The 25300-nt window shown below is 50.8% G+C and overlaps 5 protein-coding genes across 10 annotated transcripts in view; 4 read left to right on the forward strand and 1 right to left on the reverse strand.

Moving 5' to 3' along the window:
* The window catches only part of LOC121875658 (translation initiation factor IF-2-like), a 4201-nt gene extending 1259 nt beyond the window's left edge, over positions 1-2942 (forward strand). Inside the window, exons 2-3 of the mRNA XM_042380280.1 lie at positions 1604-2120; positions 2167-2942. Coding sequence (XP_042236214.1) covers positions 1604-2120; positions 2167-2942 — 1293 coding nt within the window. The remainder of the gene's footprint in view (positions 1-1603; positions 2121-2166) is intronic.
* A 1104-nt stretch (positions 2943-4046) lies between these two features.
* Positions 4047-6620, forward strand: LOC121875659 (basic salivary proline-rich protein 2-like). The gene is made up of 4 exons (XM_042380281.1): positions 4047-4070; positions 5007-5192; positions 5628-5846; positions 6210-6620. The coding sequence occupies exons 1-4, from the start codon at positions 4047-4049 to the stop codon at positions 6618-6620; spliced, it is 840 nt and encodes a 279-aa protein (XP_042236215.1).
* A 119-nt stretch (positions 6621-6739) lies between these two features.
* On the forward strand, positions 6740-9161 carry LOC121875660 (basic salivary proline-rich protein 2-like). Its single transcript, XM_042380282.1, has 4 exons — positions 6740-6859; positions 6963-7189; positions 7282-7818; positions 8687-9161. Exons 1-4 carry the CDS (start codon positions 6740-6742, stop codon positions 9159-9161), a joined length of 1359 nt encoding a protein of 452 aa, XP_042236216.1.
* Positions 9162-18140: 8979 nt separating this feature from the next.
* LOC121875661 (basic proline-rich protein-like) lies at positions 18141-19723 on the forward strand. Its single transcript, XM_042380283.1, has 3 exons — positions 18141-18548; positions 18926-19290; positions 19381-19723. The coding sequence occupies exons 1-3, from the start codon at positions 18141-18143 to the stop codon at positions 19721-19723; spliced, it is 1116 nt and encodes a 371-aa protein (XP_042236217.1).
* Positions 19724-22299: 2576 nt separating this feature from the next.
* The window catches only part of LOC121875635 (histone-lysine N-methyltransferase 2D-like), a 55025-nt gene continuing 52024 nt past the window's right edge, over positions 22300-25300 (reverse strand). For all 6 annotated transcript variants that reach the window (XR_006090645.1, XM_042380246.1, XM_042380245.1 and 3 more), the window contains one exon: positions 22300-24781. Coding sequence is in view for 5 of the 6 variants with exons in the window: in XM_042380246.1 (XP_042236180.1) it covers positions 24692-24781 (90 nt within the window). In the remaining variant the exon portion in view is untranslated. The remainder of the gene's footprint in view (positions 24782-25300) is intronic.

Raw genomic sequence — 25300 nt, forward strand, 5'->3', positions numbered from 1 at the left:
TAAGGTTAGCTCAGTAATACATTATAACATCAACAAGACCTTAGTTGTTGAAGCTCAGTAATACATTATAACATCAACAAGACCTTAGTTGTTGAAGCTCAGTAATACATTATAACATCAACAAGACCTTAGTTGTTGAAGCTCAGTAATACATTATAACATCAACAAGACCTTAGTTAAGTATTGTTAAAAAAAATTAAGGCGGTTAATCCTATAAATAATGTAATGGTTATTAAAAAAACGGCAAATTCTTTTCATCTTTCCAGTATAGTAATGTGTTGCTCTCATGCGTAATTTAAACACACCGCGGTAAATATAAGCTGTTTGTTTACAGTATTTTGATAGGAAATTAGAATCCATATCAGCAGTAATGCTTCAGAACTGTATCTTCATTTTTATCTCTATAATCTATATATTTATACATTGAAATATTTATCATTGATGTGAATTTGCACCTTTGTGTTTAGTGCCGTGAGTCGGGTGTTATATAATTAATTGTAGTATTTCTGTGTTCACTCTGAAGATGGTAATATTATTATTATTATTATTATTATTATTATTATTATTATTATTATTATTATTATTATTATTAAATTATTATTATTATTATTTATTATTATTATTATTATTATTATTATTATTATTATTATTATTATTATTATTATTATTATTATTATTATATTAAACGATTGATTGGTTAATTATTAATTGTCATTTTCCCCGTACTATTCCTGCTATTGTTGTCTGTCTCTTCGCTCTCCCTTGAGTTGTGGAATTATGATAATTATTGCCTGCCTTAAGTTCCGCCTTCCATTGATGGTGTCTGCAGTGTATGTATGTATGTATGTATGTTATATTTCTGTTAATACGTCGTTCTTGTACTTCTCTGACCAATACAAAGTTCTCCTGTATTAGGGGTTACTGTGTGTTGTTCTAATACATATTGTGGCAGAAGTTACCGTCTCTCCACACCACACTGCTCCCCAACACTCCTCCATACAAGACATTATAAGGCTAAACTAAAATTTATAATTATCAGAAACTAATATATATTTTAACTTTATTCATAGCGTCCCATTTATCAAAGCTATAACTATTTTCTGCTCATAATGTGACATATTGCCAAATTCATCCTCTTTGACTGCCGTGTGTGTGTGTGTGTGTGTGCGTGCGTGCGTGCGTGAGGAAGAGAATATGGGCAGCAGTGTAGGGGTGATCTTGGTGCTCTCCCGTCAACGGTGCGTGTTACCTTATTATGTTATAAATTAATAAACTGTTTTGTCATTAGTATGTGTGTTGTTTCTTTCTCCCCAAGCCTCGGTCACTCCCCAAACAATACACCTAATATGGTTGAGTAAATATACTTGTAGTGGCTGCTAAGCCCACCTGCAAATACTCTCCCCACCTGTACCTCCTTCCTCTCACTGTTGTACACCTCCCTGTGTCTCAGTCCGGGACCACAGGCTATCTTCCTTACTGTACATCAAGTTTGGTTGATTGTGATAACACTTACTGGCAACGACAGAGATAAGTCCCGTTCTTCCGTCTCCGGTCCAGGCTTTATTGTAACTAGGGTTGCCAGCTCAGAGGGTTTTCAAATCAGGAGTATAGCGCCTCCAGGAGACCTCCCAAGGGCGACGGCGCCTCCAGGGACCCTCCCAGGGGCGGAAGCGCCCCCAATAACCCTTCCAGAAGCGGCGTGCCCCAGGAACCCTCCCAGGTACCCTCCCAGGGACGGCGGCATCCCCAGGGACCCTCCAAAGGGCAGCGGCACTACAGGAAGCCACCCAGGGCCGGCGGGCCCAAGAAACCCTTCCAGATGCGGCGGCTCCCCCAGGGACCAACTCAGGGGCGGCGACGCCCCCAGAAAACCTACCAGAGACGGTGGCGGGGGCACCCAGGCCCTATTAAGGGCGGTGCTGCCCACGGAGAAACCCGGGAGCGGCGGTACCCCAGGAACCCCCAGAAGCGTCGGTGCATCCAAGGACCCTCCGGGGTGGGGGCACCCCCAAAGACCTTCCCAGGGACAGCAGCACTCCCGGGAGGCCCCCAGGTGACGGCGGCATCCCTAGGGACCCTTTCAAGGGTGGCGGCGCCCCGGGACCCTCGCAGGAGGAGCGGTACCACCAGAGACCCTCCCATGGACGGCATCACTCCCGGCCCCAGATGGCGGCATCCCTAGGGACCAGGGTGGCGGCATCCCCAGGGGCGGCGACCCCAGGGATGTCAGCACACCCAGGGACCCTACCAGGGGTAGTGGCGTCCCCAGGGACCCTCCCAGGGGCGGTGCCTCCCCCAGAGATTATTCCAGGAACCTCCCAGGGCGAGGCGCCACCAAGGACCATCCCTGGGGCGGTGGCGTCCCCAGGGACCATCCTAGGGACCCTCTCCGGGCGGAGTATCCCCAGGGAATCTGCCAGGGGCGTTGGCGCCCAGGACCCCAAGATCGCAGCACCCCTGCTGCCCTTCCAGGGATCCTGCCAGGGGCAGTGGCGCACCCAGGAACCCCAGGGACGGCATCGCCCCCAGGTACCTTCTCAGGGACGATGGTGCCCACGGGGACCTTTTCAAATGTGACGGTGCCTCCAGTAGCCCTCCCAGCGGCGGCGGCAGCGCCTCCAGGGGCCCTCTCAGGGGCAGTGGTGCCCCAAAGGGTAATCCCAGGGGCGGCGGCGACCCCAGGGACCCTTCCAGAGGCAGCAGCGGGACCAGGGACCCTCCTAGGGGCGGCGACACCTTTAAGATACCCTCCCAGCGGCGGTGGCGGTAGTGGCGACCCCAGGGGCCCTCTCAGGGTCAGTGATGCCCCAGGGACGGCGACCCGAGAACCTCCCAATGGCGGCAAAACCCCAGGGACCCTTCCAGAGACGGCGACACCCCGAGAAACCCTCCGAGGGACGGCGGCGCCACCCGGGACCCTTCCAGTGGCGGCGCCTCCATAGACCCTTCCAGGGGCGGCTGCGCCGCCAGGGACCTTTCAGGATGGCGTTGCCCCCAGAAACCCTCCCAAGGATGGTGGGGCCCCGTGGGACTTCTCAAGGGGGCAGCAACCACCCCAGGGAGCCTCCCAGGAGCGGTGATACCCCCAGGCACTCCCAGCTACGGTGATGCCCCCAGAATCCCTCCCAGAGAGAGCCCCAGGGGCCTCCCAGGGGTGACTGCGCCCCAGAGACCCTTCCAGCGGTGGTGATGCTCTCAGGGACCATCACATGGAAGATGGCGTCCCCAGGGTCCCTCAAAAACACAGCGACGCCCCCAGGGACCATCCCAGGGGCACCAGACGTTCCTAAGGACCTTGCCAGAGACGTCATGCCCCAGAGTCTCTTCCAGGGACGGTGGCGCCTCTAGGGACCTTCCCAGGGCGCGGGCGCCCCAGGACCCTTCCAGGGGCGACGGCACCAAGGACCCTCCCAGGTGCAGCAGCGTAACCAGAAACCCCCAGGCGGCGGCGCCCCACGGACCCTCCCTGAAGCGCCTACGCTCCCAGCGCGACCTTCAAGGGACGGGGGTGGCAAAGGAACCCTCACAGAGGCGACAGCACCTTCTGGGACCACCCATAAGGCGGCACCCCCAGGGATCCTCCCCAGGGCGGTGGCGCCCCTAGGAACCTTGCCAGGGGCAACGTGCCCACCCCCCAGCGACCCTACGGCATGAGTGGTCGATGTGTATATATATTGGAGACCGGACAAAACCCCAACGGACCCCAGTCTCATATAAAAACAGTTTTTAAGGTTAGGAATTAAGGAAGGTAGGAAGAAGGAAATAAGGTTAGGGTTAGGGTTGAAGTTGCTGCTGCTAGGTTGAGGAAGAGGTTGTTAGTTGCTAGTTAGTTGCTGCTGCTGGGGTTAGGTTAGGTTAGGTTGTGGTTGGGTTGGGCTGGCTAGAGTTTAAAGAAGGTTGCTAGGTTAGGTTGAAGGTTGCGGTTAGGGCTAGGTTATGGGGTTAAGCTAGCTTTGGGTTAAGAAGCAAGAAGAAAGGTTAAATATGGGCTGGGCTATTCAACAATAACAAAAGAAGGTTAGGTCAGGTTAGGCTAGGTTGCAAGGATGGGTCAAAACTGGGTTCAACAAGTAATAATATCAATAGGTTAGGTCAATATTTAATAGGGTTGTCACGACAGTTAGGTTAGGAATGGAATAAATAACAAAACAGGGTGTGGGTTGGGTCATGAAATAGGTTAGGTCATTGGGTTGATTGGGCAGAGGGTGGGGTTGGCAGGGGTGGGGTGGGTGGGGGTAACAAGGTTGCTGGTTGGGGTGGTTGTGGCTGGGCTGGGTTGGGTTGCTAGGTTGGCTGGTTGGGCCTGGTTAGGTTGGGTCTGGTTAGGTTGGGTTCGGTTCTGTTAGGTTGGTTGAGGGTACTGATGGTTGTCATACTTTTAAGCTCACTTTAGAGTTCGTACGAACGTGAAGCGTTCCTACGTATTCAAAGCTTCCAGCGAATCCCTGGCGAAGTTATAAGTCTAAAAAATTTTGAAAGAAAAAAGAAGAATTGAATGAGAAGATTAAGATGAGACAGTATCAGAAGAAGAAAAAATTGCAAAAAGGAAAATTGTTGAAAAAAGTTGCAAAATGGTAAAATTATGGGGTGTTCTAAACGCTTTGAATTATGGGATAAGTCTGGAAAGTGAGGTTAGGTTCGAGTTTGGTTTGGTTAGGTTAGGTTAGGGTAGGTTAGGTTAGGTTTTGGTTAGATAGGTTAGGTTAGGTTCTTAACTTTGATTGGTGGACTCAAACTCTCCAACCTGGATCGAACTCGTAACAATGGTTTTAAATTAGACAAATTTAGATTTAGGCGCGAGATAGGTAAACATTGGTTTGAAATAGAGTAGTGGACGAGTGAAACAAGTTACCAAACATCATCATTAACCTCGAATACGCTGAATAGCTTCAAACATAGGTTGGATAGATATATGAGTGATAAGGGTTGTGAATGGATCGTTCAGTATGGGCCAATAGGCCCGCTGCAGTTTCTTCCGTTCTTATGTTCTTAAGGGATCCTCCCAGGGACGTCGGCGCCCCCAGGGACCATCCCAGGGTTGGCGGAACCACCAGGGACCCTCCAAGGGACGGCGGCGTCCTCATAGAAAATCCCAGAGGAGGCGGGGTCACCAGGACCTGCCAGGGGCGGCTGTGACCCCAGGGAACCTCCCAGGGGCGGCGGTACCCCAGGACCTCCCAAGTTGCAAAATGGTAAAATTATGGGGTGTTCTAAACGCTTTGAATTATGGGATAAGTCTGGAAAGTGAGGTTAGGTTCGAGTTTGGTTTGGTTAGGTTAGGTTAGGGTAGGTTAGGTTAGGTTTGGTTAGGATAGGTTAGGTTAGGTTCTTAACTATGATTGGTGGACTCAAACTATCCAACCTGGAGCGAACTCGTAACAATGGTTTTAAATTAGACAAATTTAGATTTAGGCGCGAGATAGGTAAACATTGGTTTGGAAATAGAGTAGTGGACGAGTGGAACAAGTTACCAAACATCATCATTAACTCGAATACGCTGAATAGCTTCAAACATAGGTTGGATAGATATGAGTGATAAGGGCTGGGTGTGAATGGGACTGCCCAGTATGGGCCAATAGGCCCGCTGCAGTTTCTTCCGTTCTTATGTTCTTAAGGGATCCTCCCAGGGACGTCGGCGCCCCCAGGGACCATCCCAGGGTTGGCGGAACCACCAGGGACCCTCCAAGGGACGGCGGCGTCCTCATAGAAAATCCCAGAGGAGGCGGGGTCCCCAGGACGGCCAGGGCGGCGTGACCCCCAGGAACCTCCCAGGGCGGCGGTACACCCCAGGACCCCAAGGACGGCGGTGCCCCCAGGCCTTCCAAGGGCCCTCAGGGACCCCAATGGTATGCTTGGTCGATGTGTAATATATATTACATACTTCCAGCTTTCCCTTACTTAACTATGATTGGTGGACTATTATTTTAACCCACCAAATTACAGCCAATAGGAGGAGAGAGCAGTCAGTCAGCACACCACCACTATTTATATTTTCCTGTTGGATATTATTCTCCGTTTCGTTGTTCATGATGCGATGATACTGGAAATGTGATGGGCGGTATATTTATTTAACGTTGCATCCCCCAGAGTTCTAAATAGCGCTAAAACTACTGCACCCAGGGTCCCTACAGGTCTGGCACTCCCCGGGGCGGCGGCGGCACACCCAGAAACCCTCCCAGGAACGGCGCCGCCCCTAAGGCTCCTCCCAGGGGCGACGGCTCCCAGTGACCTTTCCAGGAGCCGCGGCGTCCCCGGGGTCCCTCCCAGTGGCGGCGGCTAAAGGCGTAGGCGCCCTGAGTGACCCTTCCTGGGGTGGTGGCACCTCTAAGGACCCTCCAAGGAACCGACACCAGGAACCACCCCAGGGACCCTCGGAAACTCTCCCAGAGACAGCTGCGCCACCAGGAGCTCCCAGGGCGACAGAGTCACCAGTAGACCTCCTAACGGTGCCGGTGACGGCGCCCCCAAAGAGCCCTCTCAGAGGCAGTGACTATCCCAAGGGCGGCGACGCCCCCAGAAACTCTCCCAGCGACGGCGCCGCTCCCAGGGACCCTCCCAGGGGCGGTGGAACACCCAGGGACCCTTCCGGGGGCTCAAGCGCCCAAAAGACCCTCCCATAGACTGTGGCACCCCCAGAGGGACTTCCAGGAGCGACGGCGTCCCCAGGTACCCTGCCAGGGACGGCGGCGCCCAAACGACTCACCCAAAGACAGCGGCTCCCCCAGGAGCCCTCCCAGGGATGGCGATGCCCCCAAGGGCCCTGTCAGAAAAGGGTGGCGCCCCAAGGCTGCCATGGGCGCTGGCGCCCCCAGGGGCTCTCCCAGGGACAGCGGCGATCCCAGACACCATCCCAGGGACGGTAGATCCTCCAGCGGCCCTCCCAAAGACGGCTAGCTTCCCAAGGGCCGTGCCAGAGGCGGTGGCGCCCAAAGGGACCCTCTCATGAGCGATGGCGACCCCAGGGACCCACTAGAGGTGGTGGAGCCTCCACAGGCCCTCTCAAGGAAGGCGGCACCCCCAGGGGCCCTCCTAGGGACGACGGCCCTCCCAGGCGCCCTGCAAGGGACGGTGGCGTCTCCAGGAACCCTTCCAGGGACGCCGGCACCTCCAGGGGCTTTCTGACGGACAGCGGCGCCTCCCGGGGCTATGCCAAGGACAGGGCGCCCCACGGGCCCTACCAGGTACGCTGGTGCACCCAGGGGCTCAGCCAGGGGCACTGGCGCCCCCGGGGGTCCTTCCAGGGACAGCCAGTGGCCTCCCCAGGAACGGCTAACTTCCCAGGGGCCGTGTCAGGGGCGGTGGCGCCCACAGGGGCCCTCTAGGGGTGGTGGAGCATCCACGGGCCCTCTCAGGAAAGGTGGCGCCCCCAAGGGCCCTCCTCGGGACGACGGCGCTCTCAGGGGTTCTTCCAGAGACGGCGGCGCCTCTAGGGGCCCTGTCAGGGGCGCTGGCGCCTCCAGGGGCCCTGCAAGGAACTCTGGCGCCCGAGGGCCCCTGTCAGGGGCGCTGGTGCCTCCAAGGCTCTCCCAGGAACAGCGGCGTACCTAGGGGCCCTGCCAGGGGCGCTGGCAGCCCCAGAAGCTCTCCCAGGGACGTCGGCACCCCCAGGGGCTCTTCCAGGGACAGCAGAGCTTCCACAGGCCCTCTTAGGGGCGGTGGCGAACGCAAGTGCTCTCCCAGGGACAGCCGCGCTACCAAGGGCCCTCCCAGAGACGGTGGCGCCCCCAGGGGCCCTTCCAGGGACGGTGGACCCCCAGAAGCCTCTGCCAGGGACGCTGGCATCCCCAGGGGGTCTCCCAGGGACGTCGGCGCCCCCAGGTGCTCTCCCAGGGACGTCGGCTCCCCCAGGGGCTCTCCTAGGGATGTCGGCGCCCCCAGGGGCTCTCCCAGGGACAGCAACGCTCCCAGGAACCTTCTCAGGAGCGGTGGCGCCATAAGGGCCCTTGCCAGGAACAGTAGCTCTCCCAAGGACGGCGGCGCCACCAGGGGCTCTCCCAGGGACAACGGTGCTTGTAACTATAACTTTTTAGTAACAGTGTATAACATGGTAATGGGGAGAATAAATATATTCTCTACCTTTACCAACTGTGTATCTGTTGGGTTACTGTTACCGTAAGTATAACAACTACTTGTCACCACTTGTAACAATCACTTGTGAAGCAAGTTACCTTATATTCTAGACGAACTAAAAAATTAATAAATGTTTATTGGGTCTTCAATAAGAAATCCAATAGGTTCCTTTTGTGTGTTTATCATAAAAGGTTTCTATGTACACTTAATCACTGTAGCTATGGGTGTTAAATGAGGACGGAAGCTATCTTATAGTAGCTCTTCTAAAATACGTCCGATTGATGTGAGACTGGGAGTGAACTTGAGTTGGGACCCTCGACGGAGAGCAGAAATATATCCGACGTCCTCCCTCGAGGAAACGACGGAAGCATATCAACGATGGCTCTAAATAACATCTTCCTCTCGTCCGGGTAATCAAACTACTGCCGCAATAGGTGCCAGAGAGCCGGTTACTTAATCCTTAGCTCAGCACCAAGTGATGCGACTTCCCGTGGACACACCTTATCACGTGCTCTGAACATGCTACCTCATAGCTAGTGGAAAGTTACAGGGGATGATAGTTATACAAGTCTAATATAATTAACCCACATTTATATAAATACTTCTGCCTAATAAGACCGGGGCTAATACAAGCTCCCAGGAGCGCTGGCACCCCCAGGTACTCTCACAGGGACAGTGGCACTCCCAGGGGCCTTCTCAAAGACGGTGGAGCCTCCAGGGGCACTGCCAGGGACAGCGACATTCTCAGGGGCTCTCCCCGGGACGGCGGCACCCCCAGGGGCTCTCGCAGGGACTGCTGCACTCCCAGGGGACCTCTTCGGGGCGGTGACGCCACCAGGGGCTATGAAAAGGACAACGGCTCTCCCAGGGGCCCTCCCAGGGACGGCGACACCCCCAGGGTCTCTCCCAGGGACAGCGGTGTCCCCAGGGGTTCTCTCAGGGGCGCCAGCACTCCCAGGGGCTCTCTTAGTGGCGGCGGCGCTTCCATAGACCCTACCAGGGACGGTGGTACCCAAAGGGACCCTCCCAAGGACTGTGGGGCCCCACGGGATCCTTCCAGGGGTGGTGAACTGGGGATTAATTGTCAATAATTGCTAGTGCTACTTGTGAACAGGGCTGTGCCCTTCTGGGGGCTGAGCTACTGGCTGAGTTAGTGAAGGTCAAAGAAGAAAACTTTAAATTAAAGGAAGTGATAGCGAGGATGAAGGAAAAAGACACGAGACAAGGAAAGCCCTTGTCTGACGAAAACTCATGCGAATGGAAGGTTGTAAGGAGAGGAACAACCAAACTGGTGGTGAAAAAAGACTCTGTTAGTCCTTTGATAGACGAATTGGACATTAGCATAGCAAGGGACAGGGCTGACAAGGAAGGTACGAAAGCCTTAATTGTTGGTGACTCCCAGTACGGTACCTGGATTGAGCTTTTTGTGATAATAATAAACAAAGGATGAGGGTTTGTTTGCTAGGAGCTGGGGTGGGGGATATAGTTGACAAGATGGACAATATCTTGTCTGGTAATGGGAACAAACCCATTATCTGCCTTAGTGCAGGAGGCAATGATATTGGCAGGTGTAAGAGTGAGGAGCTCCTTGATAAGTTCAAGGCAGCTATAGAACGTATTTGGGTGAAGGGAGGGATCCCTATCGTATGTAGTGTCCTGCCTTGAAGGAGAGTTGGCAATGAATGGTTGTCGAAGGCAGTTGGTGTCAACGGCCGTCTTGACAGATATTGCAAATCAATATCAGTCCCATTCATTGACAACTGGGACAACTTTTACGGCAGAAGGGACCTTTATGCTAGGGATGGGGTGCATCTGTCTAGGGATGGGGTGGCAACCCTGGCTGGTTCTCTCGAGAGGACAGTTCATAAGATGTCAAAGTCTTTAAACTGCTAGGGGAATATATGGGCACGGGGGTGGAGGAGACTGCAGTGGGAGCAGGTAAACAAAGTGTAAGGTTAGAGGGAGATAGTGCAAGGAATGATAACAAAACCAAATTAGGCAGGGAGTTAAAGCCAAAACGTATCAAAGAGAGGACTCAGATCATGACTAACTTAAATGTCTACTATGCAAACAGTAGAAGTACGAGAAACAAAATGAATGAAATCAGGGCGTTGGTAAGCGCCGAAAAAAATCGATATAATAGCATTCACCGAAACATGGATAAACTTAGACTAACGTGAATTACCTTTCGAATACCAAATTGCAGGTTACAAATTATTCCATACTGATAGGCAGATTAGGAAAGGAGGCAGAGTAACAATCTATGTCAGGGATAATCTGAAGTGTAAAATAAATAAGGAAATAAAAATTGAACTGAATACAGAAACAATTTGGATAGAATTAACTGATGGTAGGCAAAAATTAATCACAGGAGTAATATATAGACCTCCTAATCTTAATAGAGTTAATGAGTGACTTATCTGGGATGAAATGCTCAGGGCATCCAGGCATAGAAAAGTCTGAATAGTAGGCGACTTTAACTTTAGCCAAATAGATTGGATTGACTTTACGGGTAACTCAGAATCAGAGGATTTTCTTGAAATAGTTCAGGACTGTTTTCTAACTCAACATATAACTGAACCCATCCGGGGTAATAATATACTGTACTCGATTTAGTTCAGTCAAACAGAGAAAACCTCATTAGTAATGTCGAGGTAGGGAACGAACTTGCTTATAACGATCAAAAATAAATAAGATTCTAATTAGAATTTAGTGGCAGTCGCAAGGAAAATTCCATTAAAGTCCTCGATTTCAGAAGGGCAAACTTTGATATGTTGAAAAGGCAGCTGAGAGAAGGGGTATCACGTTTGGGGATGGATTACATGACCACACGTAAGGTAACCTCACACAATGTACCCACAGAGGGCGACCTCACACAATGTACCCACAGAGGGTGACCTCACATTACCTGGAGACCTGACAACGATATCCTCACAAAATATGAGGATGACCTGATCACGAGATCTGAGGTTCACGAGTTCCACAACAATTTAAATAATGAGTTACTGTAAGATTGTACCATCGTACGACATGTTTTCCCATGTTGAGATGGGGCTTGTCTTTGGCAGCGCCCGGTTGCCAGTCACCAGCTGACGCTGTTAGAATAAAGTCTACAAAGAACGTGGTCTATGACTCCAACCTCTCACATGGCGCAGTGAGTAGGATATGTCTGGGCCCGACACGCCATTACAGCCCTGACAAGAACGCTGACATGGCCCCTACACATCCACGATTCTCGACGCCCTCAAGGGGACGCCAGGGCTTCTCTACACCGGCGGGGAACACCACGCGCGCCCAGCAGCAGGCCATGAGTGCAGTGATGGCTCAGATGGCGTCTCTAGTTGCTGGCGGTGGTCATGCTTCTATGCCGGTCATGAAGCCCTCAGCAGCTGTCGTACCAGAGAAGTGTGAGGCAGAAATGCCAGCAGCTGCGTTTAAGACATGGAGGCGGTCCATGGAGTCATGGGTGCTGTTGAACGGGTGGTCACAACTGGTGGCCACACTCCACATTCGCCTGAACTGCATCCCTGCACTCCAAAGGGTGATTGACTCGAGATACCCCAGCGGTCAGTGGGAGCAGCTCTCGCCCAAAGAAGCCCTGGACGCCATCAGTGGAATGGTTCTTCAATCTTCAAACCAAGCTGTGAAATGGAACGAGTTTTTCAACAGCAAACAAGGTGAAGAGGAGCCCATGAAAAGGTATTTTCAACGATGCTTCGCAGAGGCAGTGGAGTGTGAATTTAAATGTCCCACCTGTGATAACGACCTCTCTGAGTACATGCTATTACGTAAAGTTATGGTGGGCCTGAGTAACCCAGTGTTGAAAAGGGAAATTTTCCAGGGGTACTCTAGTTATAATAGTGTTGAAGTGCTTAGAAACAAATGCATGTTATTTGAGGCAGCAGTGAGAGATGCTGGTGTATTGTGTCGTACGTCTGGCCAGGCAGTGGTGGGAACAGCCGCGGAGGCAGTGGCGGTTGGTGATGACGTCACCGGTGAGTCTGAGGTAGCTGCCGCCCGACCTCGACACCCCAGTCGCGTGCACTGTGGTAACTGCGGCATGTCACATGCCTCTGGTAAAAGTAACTGCCCTGCAAGTGGGGCTACATGTCGCAATTGCTGTAAGGTTGGCCACTTCAAAAGGTGTTGTAGGAGTAAGTCAGCCCTAAGTGCTCCTGTGGATGTGTCAGGCGCTGTTACAGTGGCAACAGCCCAGCTATCCCGCCACCCCAGGTTACAAGTGTTCGTGTCCCAGGCCGGGGGCAATTCCCCCGCCACCCCTGTGCTGGCTGTAGCTGACATGGGTGCTATGGTGTGTGTGGCAGGTGCATCCCTGCTCCGGGACATCGGTTTGTGTCCGGGGCAACTTCGGGCCCGTAATGGCCTAAAGGACGTGGCAAACAAACAGCTCAAGTGTCTGGGGTCCGCCCCCTGCCTCCTCGGTGTGGACGAGGGGTCCACCGTCCAGGAGGTCTACTTCGTGCAGACAGCCAAGGCCCTCTATCTGTCATTGGAGGCCTGCAAGTGCCTCAACTTGGTGCCTGTCGACTTCCCGCTCCATGGACGTGCTGTGGCTGCCGTGAGCGATGGAGGGGGGCAACACTCTGCCGACGATCTACCTCCGAACCCTTTACCTGAGAGCAGCCGTTTCCTGCCGAGGCCAGTTGAGATACCCTTGCCTCCTTTGGAGGAGAATGTGGCCAGGCTGGAGGCATGGCTACTCACACACTTTTCGTCTACCGCATTCAACACCAGCAGGTCCCCACTGCCAGTCATGACTGGTCCCCCTCACCGTATCCACCTGACGCCCGGCACGACCCCCTACGCCTGTCACACACCCGCTCCCGTTCCGAAACACTGGGAAGCGGAGGTGAAGGACCAATTGGAGGAGGACGTCAGGAGAGGCGTCATCCAGCCAGTGCCTGCTGGTGAGGCTACGGAGTGGTGCGCCAGGATGGTCGTGGTGGCCAAGAAAAACGGTCAGCCCAGGCGCACTGTGGACTTCCAATGCCTCAATGCAAGCTGTCTGAGGGAGACGCACCACACACCTGCACCATTCGACATGGTGTCTGGGGTGCCAGTGCACTCGTTCAAAACCGTCGCCGACGCCTTTTGGGGATTTCATCAAGTGGAGTTGGAGGAGGGGAGTAGACGCCTGACCACATTCATCACGCCGTGGGGCCGTTTTCGATACTGCAGGACGCCCATGGGACATTGCTCAGCGTCAGATGCTTACACCAAGAGGTTTGACGACGCTATTCAGGATGTGCCCCGCAAGTACAAGTGCGTGGATGACACTCTCAGTGTGAAGGGGGCGTTCTGGCACACTTACGATTTTCTGGAGACCTGCGCTCGCACAGGTATCACGCTGAAACCAGAAAAGTTCTTGTTCTGCAGGAGAGAAGCCGAGTTTGTGGGTTTCCTCCTGGGGTGGGACCTCTACCAGCCCACTGCCCAACGTCTGTCAGCCATCAAGGACTTCCCCATGCCGGATCAGCCATCAATCACTGACATCAGGTCCTGGCATGGCTTGGTTAACCAGTTGGCTCCCTTCCTTGCCACTGCACCTGTGATGGAGCCCTTCCGTGAGCTCCTCAAGAAGCCAGTGGGCAAGCAGGTGTATTGGGACGACCAGCTGCGGCTCAAGTTTCGCCAGGCCCAGGACACCATCTGTCAGTTGGCCAGAGACGGCTTGGTGTACTACGACAAATCCAGGCCTACGGCAGCTGTCACTGATTGGAGCAGGGAGGGCATCGGCTTCGTCGTCCTGCAACAATACTGTGCCTGTGCCTCTCCAGAGACGCCCTTCTGCTGCAGAGGAGGGTGGCGGTTGGCTCTGTGTGGTAGCCGACATCTGAGCACGGCCGAGGCCGGTTATGCTGCAGTAGAAGGGGAGGCCCTGGCTGTGGTGTGGTGCCTGCGCAAGGCCAGGCTGTTCCTCCTTGGCTGCCCGAACCTCATTCTGGTGATGGACCACCGCCCCTTAGTTGGCTTGCTAGGGGACAGAGCCCTCACGGATGTGGCGAATCCGCGCCTGTTCAGGCTCAAGGAGAAGACCCTGCAGTACCGATTCACGGTCAAATACTTGCCAGAGAAGCGGAATTGTGCAGCTGACGCCCTATCGCGCTTCCCCTCCCTCAGGGCGGCGCCTGATGCGGAAGACATGGACCAAGAGGAGGACCTGTGCGCTGCAGTGTGTGCAGTCACAATCGCAGCACTGGATCAGGATGGGTGCATCACTATGGACGAAGACACAGTGTGCAAAGCGGCTGCGGACGACCCAGTGTACCAGATTCTAGTGTCGAGGGTGCTGGCGGGCGACTGGCACCCCCACAAGTCGCAGGAGGTGACCTGTCTGCGCCCGTACTTCTCGGTGAGGGACAGGTTGGCTGTGGTCAGGGGTTTGGTCACCTACACCTTTGACCAGGGCTGCGTGCGCCTCGTCATCCCCGACTCCCTCCGCCACCGGGTCGCCGTTAACCTGCATGTGGGGCACCAGGGCCTCGACTCAATGCTCAGGCGGGCCCGGCAGTCTGTCTATTGGCCTGGCATGGAGGGTGACCTGCAGTATCATCGGTCCCGGTGTGCTGCTTGCGAGACCCACGCCCCTTCCCAGCCTCCGGAGTCGTTGGTTCTGACCCCAGCGCCAGACTATCCCTTTCAACAAGTGGTGGCCGATTTGTTCCACCTGCAGGGCCGCACGTACCTAGCATATGCTGACCGACTGACAGGTTGGCTGGAGATCGCCCACTTTCCCAACAAGGCCACCTCTGGAAAAATCATTGCCAGTCTGTGGGCCTACTTCACGAGGTGGGGGGTACCTGAGCAGATCTCCACGGATGGAGGTACCAACCTTGCCAGCCTTGAGATGACAGATTTCCTCAAGTCATGGGGGGTCGAGGTGCGCCTCTCGTCGGCCCACTTCCCCCAGTCCAATGGCAGGGCAGAGGCTGGGGTCAAGGCTGTCAAGAGGCTCCTCAGGGATAACACTGGGCCCGGGGGTAGCCTGGACTGCGATAGGACATCCCAGGCCCTCCTCCAGTACCTGAACACGCCTCTGCGGGGGGTGAACAAGTCGCCCGCCCAACTTGCCACCGGCCGCCAGCTCCGTGACGGCGTTCCCGTGGCCAGACAGCACTATAAGGTGGACCAGCACTGGCAGCGGGCACTTCGTATGAGGGAGGTGCGCTTGGCCGAAACCCAGGATGGGGTCCTGTCGCAGAGGGAGGTATCCCGCCAGCTGGCTCCCCTAGTCGTGGGCACGCAGGTGCGTGTGCAGGACGCAGCTACCAAGCTCTGGGACAGGACAGGCATAGTGGTGGAAGCCCGCCCTCACAGGCAGTATGCCGTCAGGTTGAGTGGCAGTGGCAGGGTGTCCATCCGCAACAGACGCCACCTGCGAAACGGCTCCACACCTGTGCCTACTACTCCGGTGGTGCACCAAGCTGTGCCTCCTGGCCCCCCTTCTGCTGTGCCCTACGTACCCGCGCCCTCCTTCACACCCACGGCCCCTCCCCAGTCGAGCGCGGCCAGGCCCAGGAGAGGCCGTAGGCCTCCGGGCTGGTTGACGGACTACGTGGTGTAGTGTATGTGATGTAAAATCAATTTAGAGGTTTTTTTTTTTCCTTTGTTTGACTGGTTTTTCCTGCATTATTGTTGTTTTTATGAATGCATTGTTTTCCTTTTGTTAGTTCAAATGTGCATTGTCATTTCCTTTTAACTTGGGGGGGGAGATGTAAGATTGTACCATCGTACGATATGTTTTCCCATGTTGAGATGGGGGCTTGTCTTTGGCAGCGCCCGGTTGCCAGTAACCAGCTGACACTGTTAGAATAAAGTCTACAAAGAACGTGGTCTATGACTCCAACCTCTCACAGTTACTTAATGCACAAAGGCAGATCATACCATACAAAAAACTCATTTCAGACAGCAATGACCCTAAATGGATAAATAATTATTTAAATAATATTATTGGACAAAGGAAGGCTATAGGTAGGAGAATAAATCGAGGTGAAGTTTACCTCCGAGATTATTATAAGGTATTGGCCGGTAGGGTTAAGACTGAGATAAGAAAAGCAAAGAGGAATAATGAACTGAAGGTAACAAGTGGGGCGAAGCTTAACCCCAAGGGTTTCTTTCAAATGTATCAAACTAAAACATGAGAAAAGATTGGACCAATACAGTCAGATACCGGCGAGCTAACATCACTAGTGGAGTATCCCAAGGCTCAGACTTGGACCATTATTATTTATTAAATACATAAACGACATAGATATCGGCATAGACAACAACATAGGTAAATTTGCAAATGAGATTAAAATAGGGCGTGTAATGAAATGTGACGAGGACTCCGCAAAACTACAAGAAGATCTAAGCAATTTTTTTGATTGGTCTGAAAAATGTCAGATGAAATTCAATGTGGACAAATGTAAAGTACTTAGTCTAGGAGATGTAAACAGAGAAACCAGATAGCAGATGGACAACGATGTTATTAAGAAATCCGACTGCGAGAAAGATTTAGGAGTAATGATAAGTAGAAATCTTAAGCCAAGTAAACAATGTGTATTTGCTCGAAACAAGGCTAATAAAGTACTTGGGTTCATACAAAGGAGTGTTCGTTACAAGACTAGCGAGGTCATCCTAAAACTAAATCATGCACTTGTGAGACCTCACTTGGATTACGCAGTTCAGTTCTGGTCACCTTACTATAGAATGGATATAGAATCCTTGGAAAGAATTCAGAGGAGAATGACAAGACTAATCCCGGGCATTAGGAACTTTGAGTACAGAGACAGGTTAAAGTATCTTAATTTGCACTGCCTCGAGAGACATAGAGTGAGGGGCGATATGATCGAGGTGCATAAATGCAAGTCAGGGCTAAATAAAAGGGACAATACAAAGGAACTCAAACTATCCAACCAGGAGAGAACTCGCAACAATGGTTTTAAATTAGACAAATTTATATTTAGGCGTGAAATAGGTAAACATTGGTTGAAATAGCGTAGTGGATGAGTGGAACAAGCTACCAAATATCATCATTAACTTGAATACGCTGGATAGCTTCAAACATAGGTTGGATGGATATAAAAGCAATAGGGGTTGGGTGTAAATGGGAGTACCCAATATGGGCCAATAGGCCCACTCCAGTTTCCTCCATTCTTATGTTTTTATGTTCCAGGGGCAGTGGCACCCCCAGGGACCCTCCCAGAGGTGGCGCAGCCCCCAAGGATCCTTGCAGGTGCTGCGGCGCTTGCAGAGTCCTTTCCAGGGGCGGCGATGCCTCAAGAAATCCTGCCAGATATGTTGGCGCCCCAGGGGCTCTCCCACGGGCGGTTGCGGCGGAGGTGCCAGAGACCCCAGGGGCTCTCTCAGGGGCGGTGGCACCCCAAGGGGCGATCCCTGGGGCGGCGGTTCCACCAGGGACACTCCCAGACATGGCAGCACCCCAAAACCCTTCCCAGGGACGGCAGCATTCCCATGGGCCCTGCCAGGGGCGGTGGCCCGCACAGCAAACCTCCCAGGGACCTTATCAAGGGCCCCCAGGGACCCCAATGGTATGCTTGGTCGATGTGTAATATATATTACATACTTCCAGCTGTTCCTTACTTAACTAGGATTGGTGGACTATTATTTTAACCCACCAAATTACAGCCAATAGGAGGAGAGAGCAGTCAGTCAGCACACCACCACAACTTATGTTTTCCTGTTGGATATTATTCTCCATTACGTTGTTCATGATGCGATGATAATGGAAATGTGATGGGCGGTATATTTATTTAACGTTGCATCCCCCAGAGTTCTAAATAGCGCAAAAACTACTGCAGGTCTGGCACTCCCCGAGGCTCTACCAGGGGCAGCGGTGCCTCCAGGGGACTTTCAAGGGGTGGTGGCACCCCCAGTGACCCTGTCAGGGGCGGCAACGCCCCCAGGGACCTTCGCACAGACCCTCCCAGATGCGGCAGTGCCCCCAGGAACCCTCCCAGGGGCGGCTGCATCCCCAGGGACTATCCTAGGGATCCTCCCAAGAGAAGTAGCGCCCCCAGGGACTTTCCCAGGATGGTAGCGCCCCCATGGACCCTTCCAAGGGGGGCGGTGCACCCAGGAACCCTCCTAAGGGTGGTGACACACCCAGTTTTGGCGGAGCCCCCAGCGAGTCTCCCAAGGACGGCGGCGCCCCAGGGAACCTCCAAGGGGCGGTAGTGATCCCAGGGACCCTCCAAGGGACGACGGCGCCCCAGGGACACCACCACCCCCAGGAACCCTACCAGGACAGAAGCGCTCCCAGGGATCCTACCAGGAACAGCTGTGCCCCAGATAACCCCAGGGTCGGGGGAATCCCAGGGACCTTCCCAAGGGCGGCAGCGCCCCTAGGGACCCTCACAGGGACGTCGGTTCCCCTAGAGACCCTCCCAGTAGTGCTGGCGCCCCCAGAGAACATACCAGAGATGGCAGCGTCTACAGCAGTGGTTCTCAACCTTGTTTGCCCCATGCACCCCTTTCACCATATGTCAGAATGTCATTCCCCCCTCCTTTCCAAGATTGTCTGCCTCAAAAAGTGCATTCCAAATAATATGCATATAATACTGAAAATCCTTTATTTTTTCCATATTAGTATCAGTTTCCCCCCCCTGAAAACCTGAGGGGGGAAATTCCCCCCTGGTTGAGAACCCCTGGTCTACAGAGACCCTCCCAGGGGCGGCGATTAACCTAGGGACCATCCCAGGAACCCATCCATGGGTGGCAGAGCCACCAGGGACCCTCCCATGGGTGGTCACGCCTTCAAGGACCCAACCAGGGGTGGCAGCACCCCCAGTGACCCTCCCAGAAGTGGCAGGATTCCCACCGACCTTCCCAGGGATGGCAGCGCCCCTATGGACCGTTCCAGGACCCTTCAGACGGAGGCGGCACACCCAGGGGCGGCGGCAACCCCAGAGACTCTTCCAAGGGCAGCGGCACACCCAGAGACCCTCCCATGGGCGGCTGCACCCCCAGGGACTCTTCCAGGGACCCCCAGGGCCCTTACAAGTGTAGCAGCGCCCGCATGGACCCTCACAAGGGCCCTCTCAATGGCGGTAGCACCCTCAGGGGGTTTCCCAGGTGTGGTGACGCCCCCAGGGCCCATGAAGGGGCAGCGGCGCCCCAAGGGACCCTCCCAGGGGCGTCAGCGCCTCCCGGCGCCCTCTCAGTGGCGGCAACGCCCCCAGGGGCCTCCCAGGAGTGGTGACTCCCCCAGGGGCAGCGGCGCCCCCAGGGAGACTTACCCATGAACGCACCCATAAACCCTCCCAGAGATGGCTGACTCCCCCCAAGGACCTTCCCAGCGGCGGCAGCGCCCCCAGGGACCCATCCAAGGGCGACACCGCACCCAGGGACCCTCTCAGGGGCAGCAGCATCCCCAGCGACACTTCCAAGAGTGGCTGAACACCCAGGGACAGCGGCGCCCCCAGGGATCCTTCCAATGATGGCGGCGCACCCTGAGACCCTCCTAAGGGCAGTGATACACCCAGGGACATTGGTGGCCCAGGGAGACCCCCAGTGGCAGCGGCACCCACAGGGGCAGCAGCGCCCCCAGGGAGTCTCCGAGGGGTGGTGGCACCCCCAGGGACTCTCCGAGGGTACAAACTATTGCTTCTACAGCTCTGTAGCAATGTGAATACACTCCAGTACCTCATAGGTTAGTGTTTCATGCACATGTTAATAATGTGCAATATATTTATTTCCCAAATCAAACCAGTGTAATACTCATATGTCAGGATGTATGGAAACATTTAGTAGAAGAAGGTTATCATATAGCACCAGAATATTGTGAGCTCAGTGGTAATGCAATTACAACCTTGTCTACTCACTATCATCTTGCATTTGTCACAAACATTACTTCTGAACTGGTACCCATACTATTTTTACTGAATACTAATTTCAGCAGCCTTCACTTTGTCTCTAATGAGCTTAAACTTCTGTCTTACATTAATGAAACACAGTTTACTGCATTACAGGACTCTTTTCCTATTTATTTATCCTACCTGGTTTCATCATACCTGCCATTATATTTGTCATTTCCTTGACTGTTATGATATTTTGTTACAGGATAATGTCCTCTAGATACACAATAATTTCCAGGAAAACTCTCCAAAAGGCATTGAAAAAACATGTGCAAGATGCAACAGTTTAGCTAAAGCACACTTTACTGTAACATGATTAGGTATACCTAGGATTTAAACCACGTGAAATCAGTTGGTGGTGGCTGAGAGGTGTAACAGCACCTTTGCTTCACATAAATATTCACCCAAATGAATAACACCAACACAAAGTGAGTCTACATGTTGTTGGCGACAGACAGCTGGGTTTGCAACTCTCTCGAAAGTTGAGCGCAGGTCAGCCTATTAATCAAAACAGCCGGCTAGCTCCCACGCCTCTCTCAACACCGTGAGAGAGCAGTAGACAATTACCACTTGGACGAGGGAGGTCAAACACTTAACTCAAGTGTTATTCACAACACTTCCCCGGAGAGAATTCATAATTTATTCTCTCAGATTATATGTGTGTATATAACTATTATATGTGTGTATATAACTATTATGAGTGTATAAACTATTATGTGTGTATATAACTGCTTCAATAATAGAGAAAACAGCTGTAAGTGTTTACATCAAGCCCTGCCACTTAAAGAGATCCAGAACATAATTAAAACAATATATCAAAACAGCTACCACAACAAGATACATCTGGCAACAGGGTAGGGATCACTGGTGTGGTCACTTAGGTTATGCAATATAATAGTTAAAGAGGACTGCAGCTGGTTCACCTATTGAGCTAAGGTGTTTATGTCTGTTCAGGTGTGTTGAAAGACCTAAGAGAATGAGTGAAGTGCTGTGGCATCTGAGTTGCTGCAAGTCATGGTTCATCGAATCCCACAATCTCTGCTGCTTCAGCGAGGCCATAGAGGTCCTTGGAAGAGTAGATAGGACCCATGGCAAAGGGGCGAGAGCATTATGAAACAGGTGACCAGAAAGAGAAGTTATCCCAGACAAATGTATGTTATGACGGTGAACACTAGATAATAAAGGGTACACTTTAAATAGTGTTTACTGGATGCTGGTCGCAGGTTGGCTGACTCATCACAAAGTGACGTGCCATTGTACATACATCGCTTACCTTGTCCTCTAACACTGGGCAGGCTGGGAGCAACCATTAACTTACCTTGTCTGCCAGGGTCCTCTAACACTGGGCAGGCTGGGAGCAACCATTAACTTACCTTGTCTGCCAGGGTCCTCTAACACTGGGCAGGCTGGGAACAACCATTAACTTACCTTGTCTGCCAGGGTCCTCTAACACTGGGCAGGCTGGGAGCAACCATTAACTTACCTTGTCTGCCAGGGTCCTCTAACACTGGGCAGGCTGGGAGCAACCATTAACTTACCTTGTCTGCCAGGGTCCTCTAACACTGGGCAGGCTGGGAGCATTAACTTACCTTGTCTGCCAGGGTCCTCTAACATTTGGCAGGAGGCTGGGAATTAACTTACCTTGTCTGCCAGGTCCTCTAACACTGGGCAGGCTGGGAGCAACCATTAACTTACCTTGTCTGCGGTGGGGCAGGCTGGGAGCAACCGTCTTGCCTTGTCTGCCAGGGTCCTCTAACACTGGGCAGGCTGGGAGCAACCATTAACTTACCTTGTCTGCCAGGGGTCCTCTAACACTGGGCAGGCTAGGAACAACCATTAACCTTGTCTGCAGACTCTAACACACCATTAACACGCTTGTCTGCCAGGGTCCTCTAACACTGGGCAGGCTGGGAACAACCATTAACTTACCTTGTCTGCCAGGGTCCTCTAACACTGGGCAGGCTGGGAACAACCATTAACTTACCTTGTCTGCCAGGGTCCTCTAACACTGGGCAGGCTGGGAACAACCATTAACTTACCTTGTCTGCCAGGGTCCTCTAACACTGGGCAGGCTGGGAGCAACCATTAACTTACCTTGTCTGCCAGGGTCCTCTAACACTGGGCAGGCTGGGAGCAACCATTAACTTACCTTGTCTGCCAGGGTCCCCTAACACTGGGCAGGCTGGGAGCAACCATTAACTTACCTTGTCTGCCAGGGTCCTCTAACACTGGGCAGGCTGGGAAGTTAGCAATAATTTAGTTTTATAAGTCACACAAATCATTCTTTGATGCACCCTGGATCAAAATGTATTTGTGATATTGTACAATGAAAGGGTTTAAAATTATGCAATACATGAAAAATGATTTATTGACTGTATTCAACAATATATTTACATATTGACATTGTTCAGCTTCAGAATTCCACACAAACAGCAGGACATCCATGAGCCATTATGACTCCTGACGAAACACATCAAACATGAGAATGCTTGGGTTACTTATATTATACAAATATTTTCAGATAAAATACATAATTCACGAGGATAGGACAGGCATAATACTCAATATCCAACATGATACACTCGTGGTAAGGTGGGAGAGTTCAGGTGTGGCTGAGGGAGAAAAGTGTAGTAGATAAAACATTTGTCTTAACATTTACCCGACAGCTTGTGGTAATCTGTTTAAACTAAGACTCATCCTCCTACCTGTGCTATGCTCTAAAATCTCTAATACACAAGCTGGCCAAAAAATGTTAACCTGGAAGAATATGTTCTTACAATACCAGACTCCTCACACCACCAAGCCACTCACTGACCGACATTCACAGGGATATGGGCAGTATTGCGTATGCCCTTACTTAATCGCACAGGGTCTATAGACAATGCCATGTATATTACTGTATTTAATATGCCTAAAATGCCTTAAAATTCTAAGTAGGATTTATAAAAGGGAAATTATTATAAATTACATTAAAAACACAGACAACAACTTAATTTTATGGAAGAAAACAATAAGGTTAAAAACTAATATTTTAATTGCTTTGGCATGCTTGTCCATTAACATCTGGGAAACAAAATGCAAAAGCAAGAAAAAGATACATAATAATAATAATAATACAGGTTTACTAAAAGCTTTGAAAATACATATTTAAAGATTTAACTTGAAATATTTATGTCCAGTAACTGATGAAAGAATTTATATATTCATAAAGTTTTACTTAAGTAAAATATAAGACTGTCTATACACCTTACTCAATAATACATAACCAGGGCATTTCATGGGTGCTAATAGTAGTGTTATATTCAAATTATTTGTATCAATCAAGGCTTTAAAATATCCTTTTATTATAAGGTAAATAGACCCCAAAATTACTGCAAAGTCAATAACTGGACACACACTACTCTGTTGAGGTAACACAATTATTACTCCAGTGCAATATGCACTATTGAATGGGTGACCATTAAAAGAAACAGGATGGGAAGTCACAGTCATGAACAATGCATCTGATACAGTATTTGAGCTGAAGATACTTAATAGTTCTTTCTATATAATAAAATGTTTACATAAGAGAATGAGCCACCAAGGAGTATGGTAATGGTCTTTAAACCTTTAGTGTGAAAATAGATCCATTGTTGATAGAAATTTTAAATACACCTCATAACTAAGATTCAACTTACATAAACTGGGCCATCTTTCTCTCTATTAAAGTCTCTCAATCACATTTTTACAATGGATAGAGTGCTACTGAATGGTAGTACCATGTTCATAACAGTCAGTCTTACAAGTGATGGAAGAACGTTTTTAGGCCACTCAATTCATAAATTGGAAAGTTGGACCAGTTCAATGTAAACACTAGAAATCACATTTCCTTTCGGACAAAGAATTGCACTTCAGCCACAAAATGTTTAAATCCAATCCCTGACTTGGAAAGCTGATTTCCTTGCACAAGGCACTTGGCTTGTCTGTTCCTGCCAGCCATGAAAAGTGAAACTTTACCCATGTAGACAACGAGCAACCACATACATGATGGCTTGTCTCATAAATGCATTACGTTATCTAACTCTTTTTGACCTTCGGCGCCACGTCAACATTTCCGACCCACTGTCACATTTTCTGGTTCTAAATAGACAATCTTTTATCCACGTTTTGACACAACCATCAATACATGAAAACTTTTCATTTCAAATAGAAATAAATTAATTTAATACAATTCAAGCTATTTGATACACAAACATCTACATACATTCTTACATGCACACACTTTTGTATCCACAAACATACATATTTGCACTTACTCACTTTAGGATACATGCATAAACACACACACACACACACAAACACAAATGTATGTGTATATATGCATTTAAGCATATATACACATAAATATTACATATATACAGGTAATTTACAAACATTCAATCACATGAAAACACAAATATAAAAAAATATTTAAAGATCAAATTACACACTATATCAAGTCTTAATTCCACACACCACTATTAACTATATACTTTGGCGAGATAATTGAGGTTATCTTTTCATTTCGTCAAGTAAACAAAGCAATAACTATGACCCATAAGTTCATCGTACGAAACAGGTCACAAGAGTTTGGTAATGCTGCGTATTCAAGTGTCAAGGCACAGATATTATACGACAAACCCATTAAATTTCTGTTTCCATTTTGTCTTTTGTTGCTAAAAATTGAGGTCCACTTGGGACGTTGTACTTTCTGTCGGGACTCCTTAATTCATCCATTTTCTACAGTTCTCTGCACCACACAGACAGGGAATTTTGTGATCCTCCTCTTCATCAAACTTGTAATCATAAGCCAGCTGTAAAAACACAAAAATAGTTAGTTTGTCCATTGTAGTAATGATGCCTTAGAACAGAGGTGGCCAAAATGTCAATTGTGATCTACCAGTAGATTGCAAAGCAATTTCTGGTACAATTTCTGTAGATCGCAGGATGGGCAGTAGTGGCGCAGCCCATGAACAGGGATCCTACAGGTACGTACAGTACACGGCACCACTGTCCGTTATGACTAGTAGGAACATTCACAACTTGTTTTGTCTTTACATCTAACAGTCATTTAGCAAGGAAAGACACATTTAAATAATTTTGGGAATATTTATTTAATAATGTCACAGAAAATGTCACAGTTAACATAAAATCCGCCAACCAATACCTACGGTCCAGACTACACAGGCTCGCTGATGCCATGCAGTGCAAATCATCACACCAATATATGTAAGTTCTTCCCTCTACCATTCTTAGATCTAGGATGATGCAATGAAAAAAAAATCTCTCTCTCTCTCTCTCTCTCTCTCTCTCTCTCTCTCTCTCTCTCTCTC

Source organism: Homarus americanus, unplaced genomic scaffold (assembly GCF_018991925.1).
Source record: "Homarus americanus isolate GMGI-L3 unplaced genomic scaffold, GMGI_Hamer_2.0 scaffold22250, whole genome shotgun sequence".
NCBI lineage: Eukaryota > Metazoa > Arthropoda > Malacostraca > Decapoda > Nephropidae > Homarus > Homarus americanus.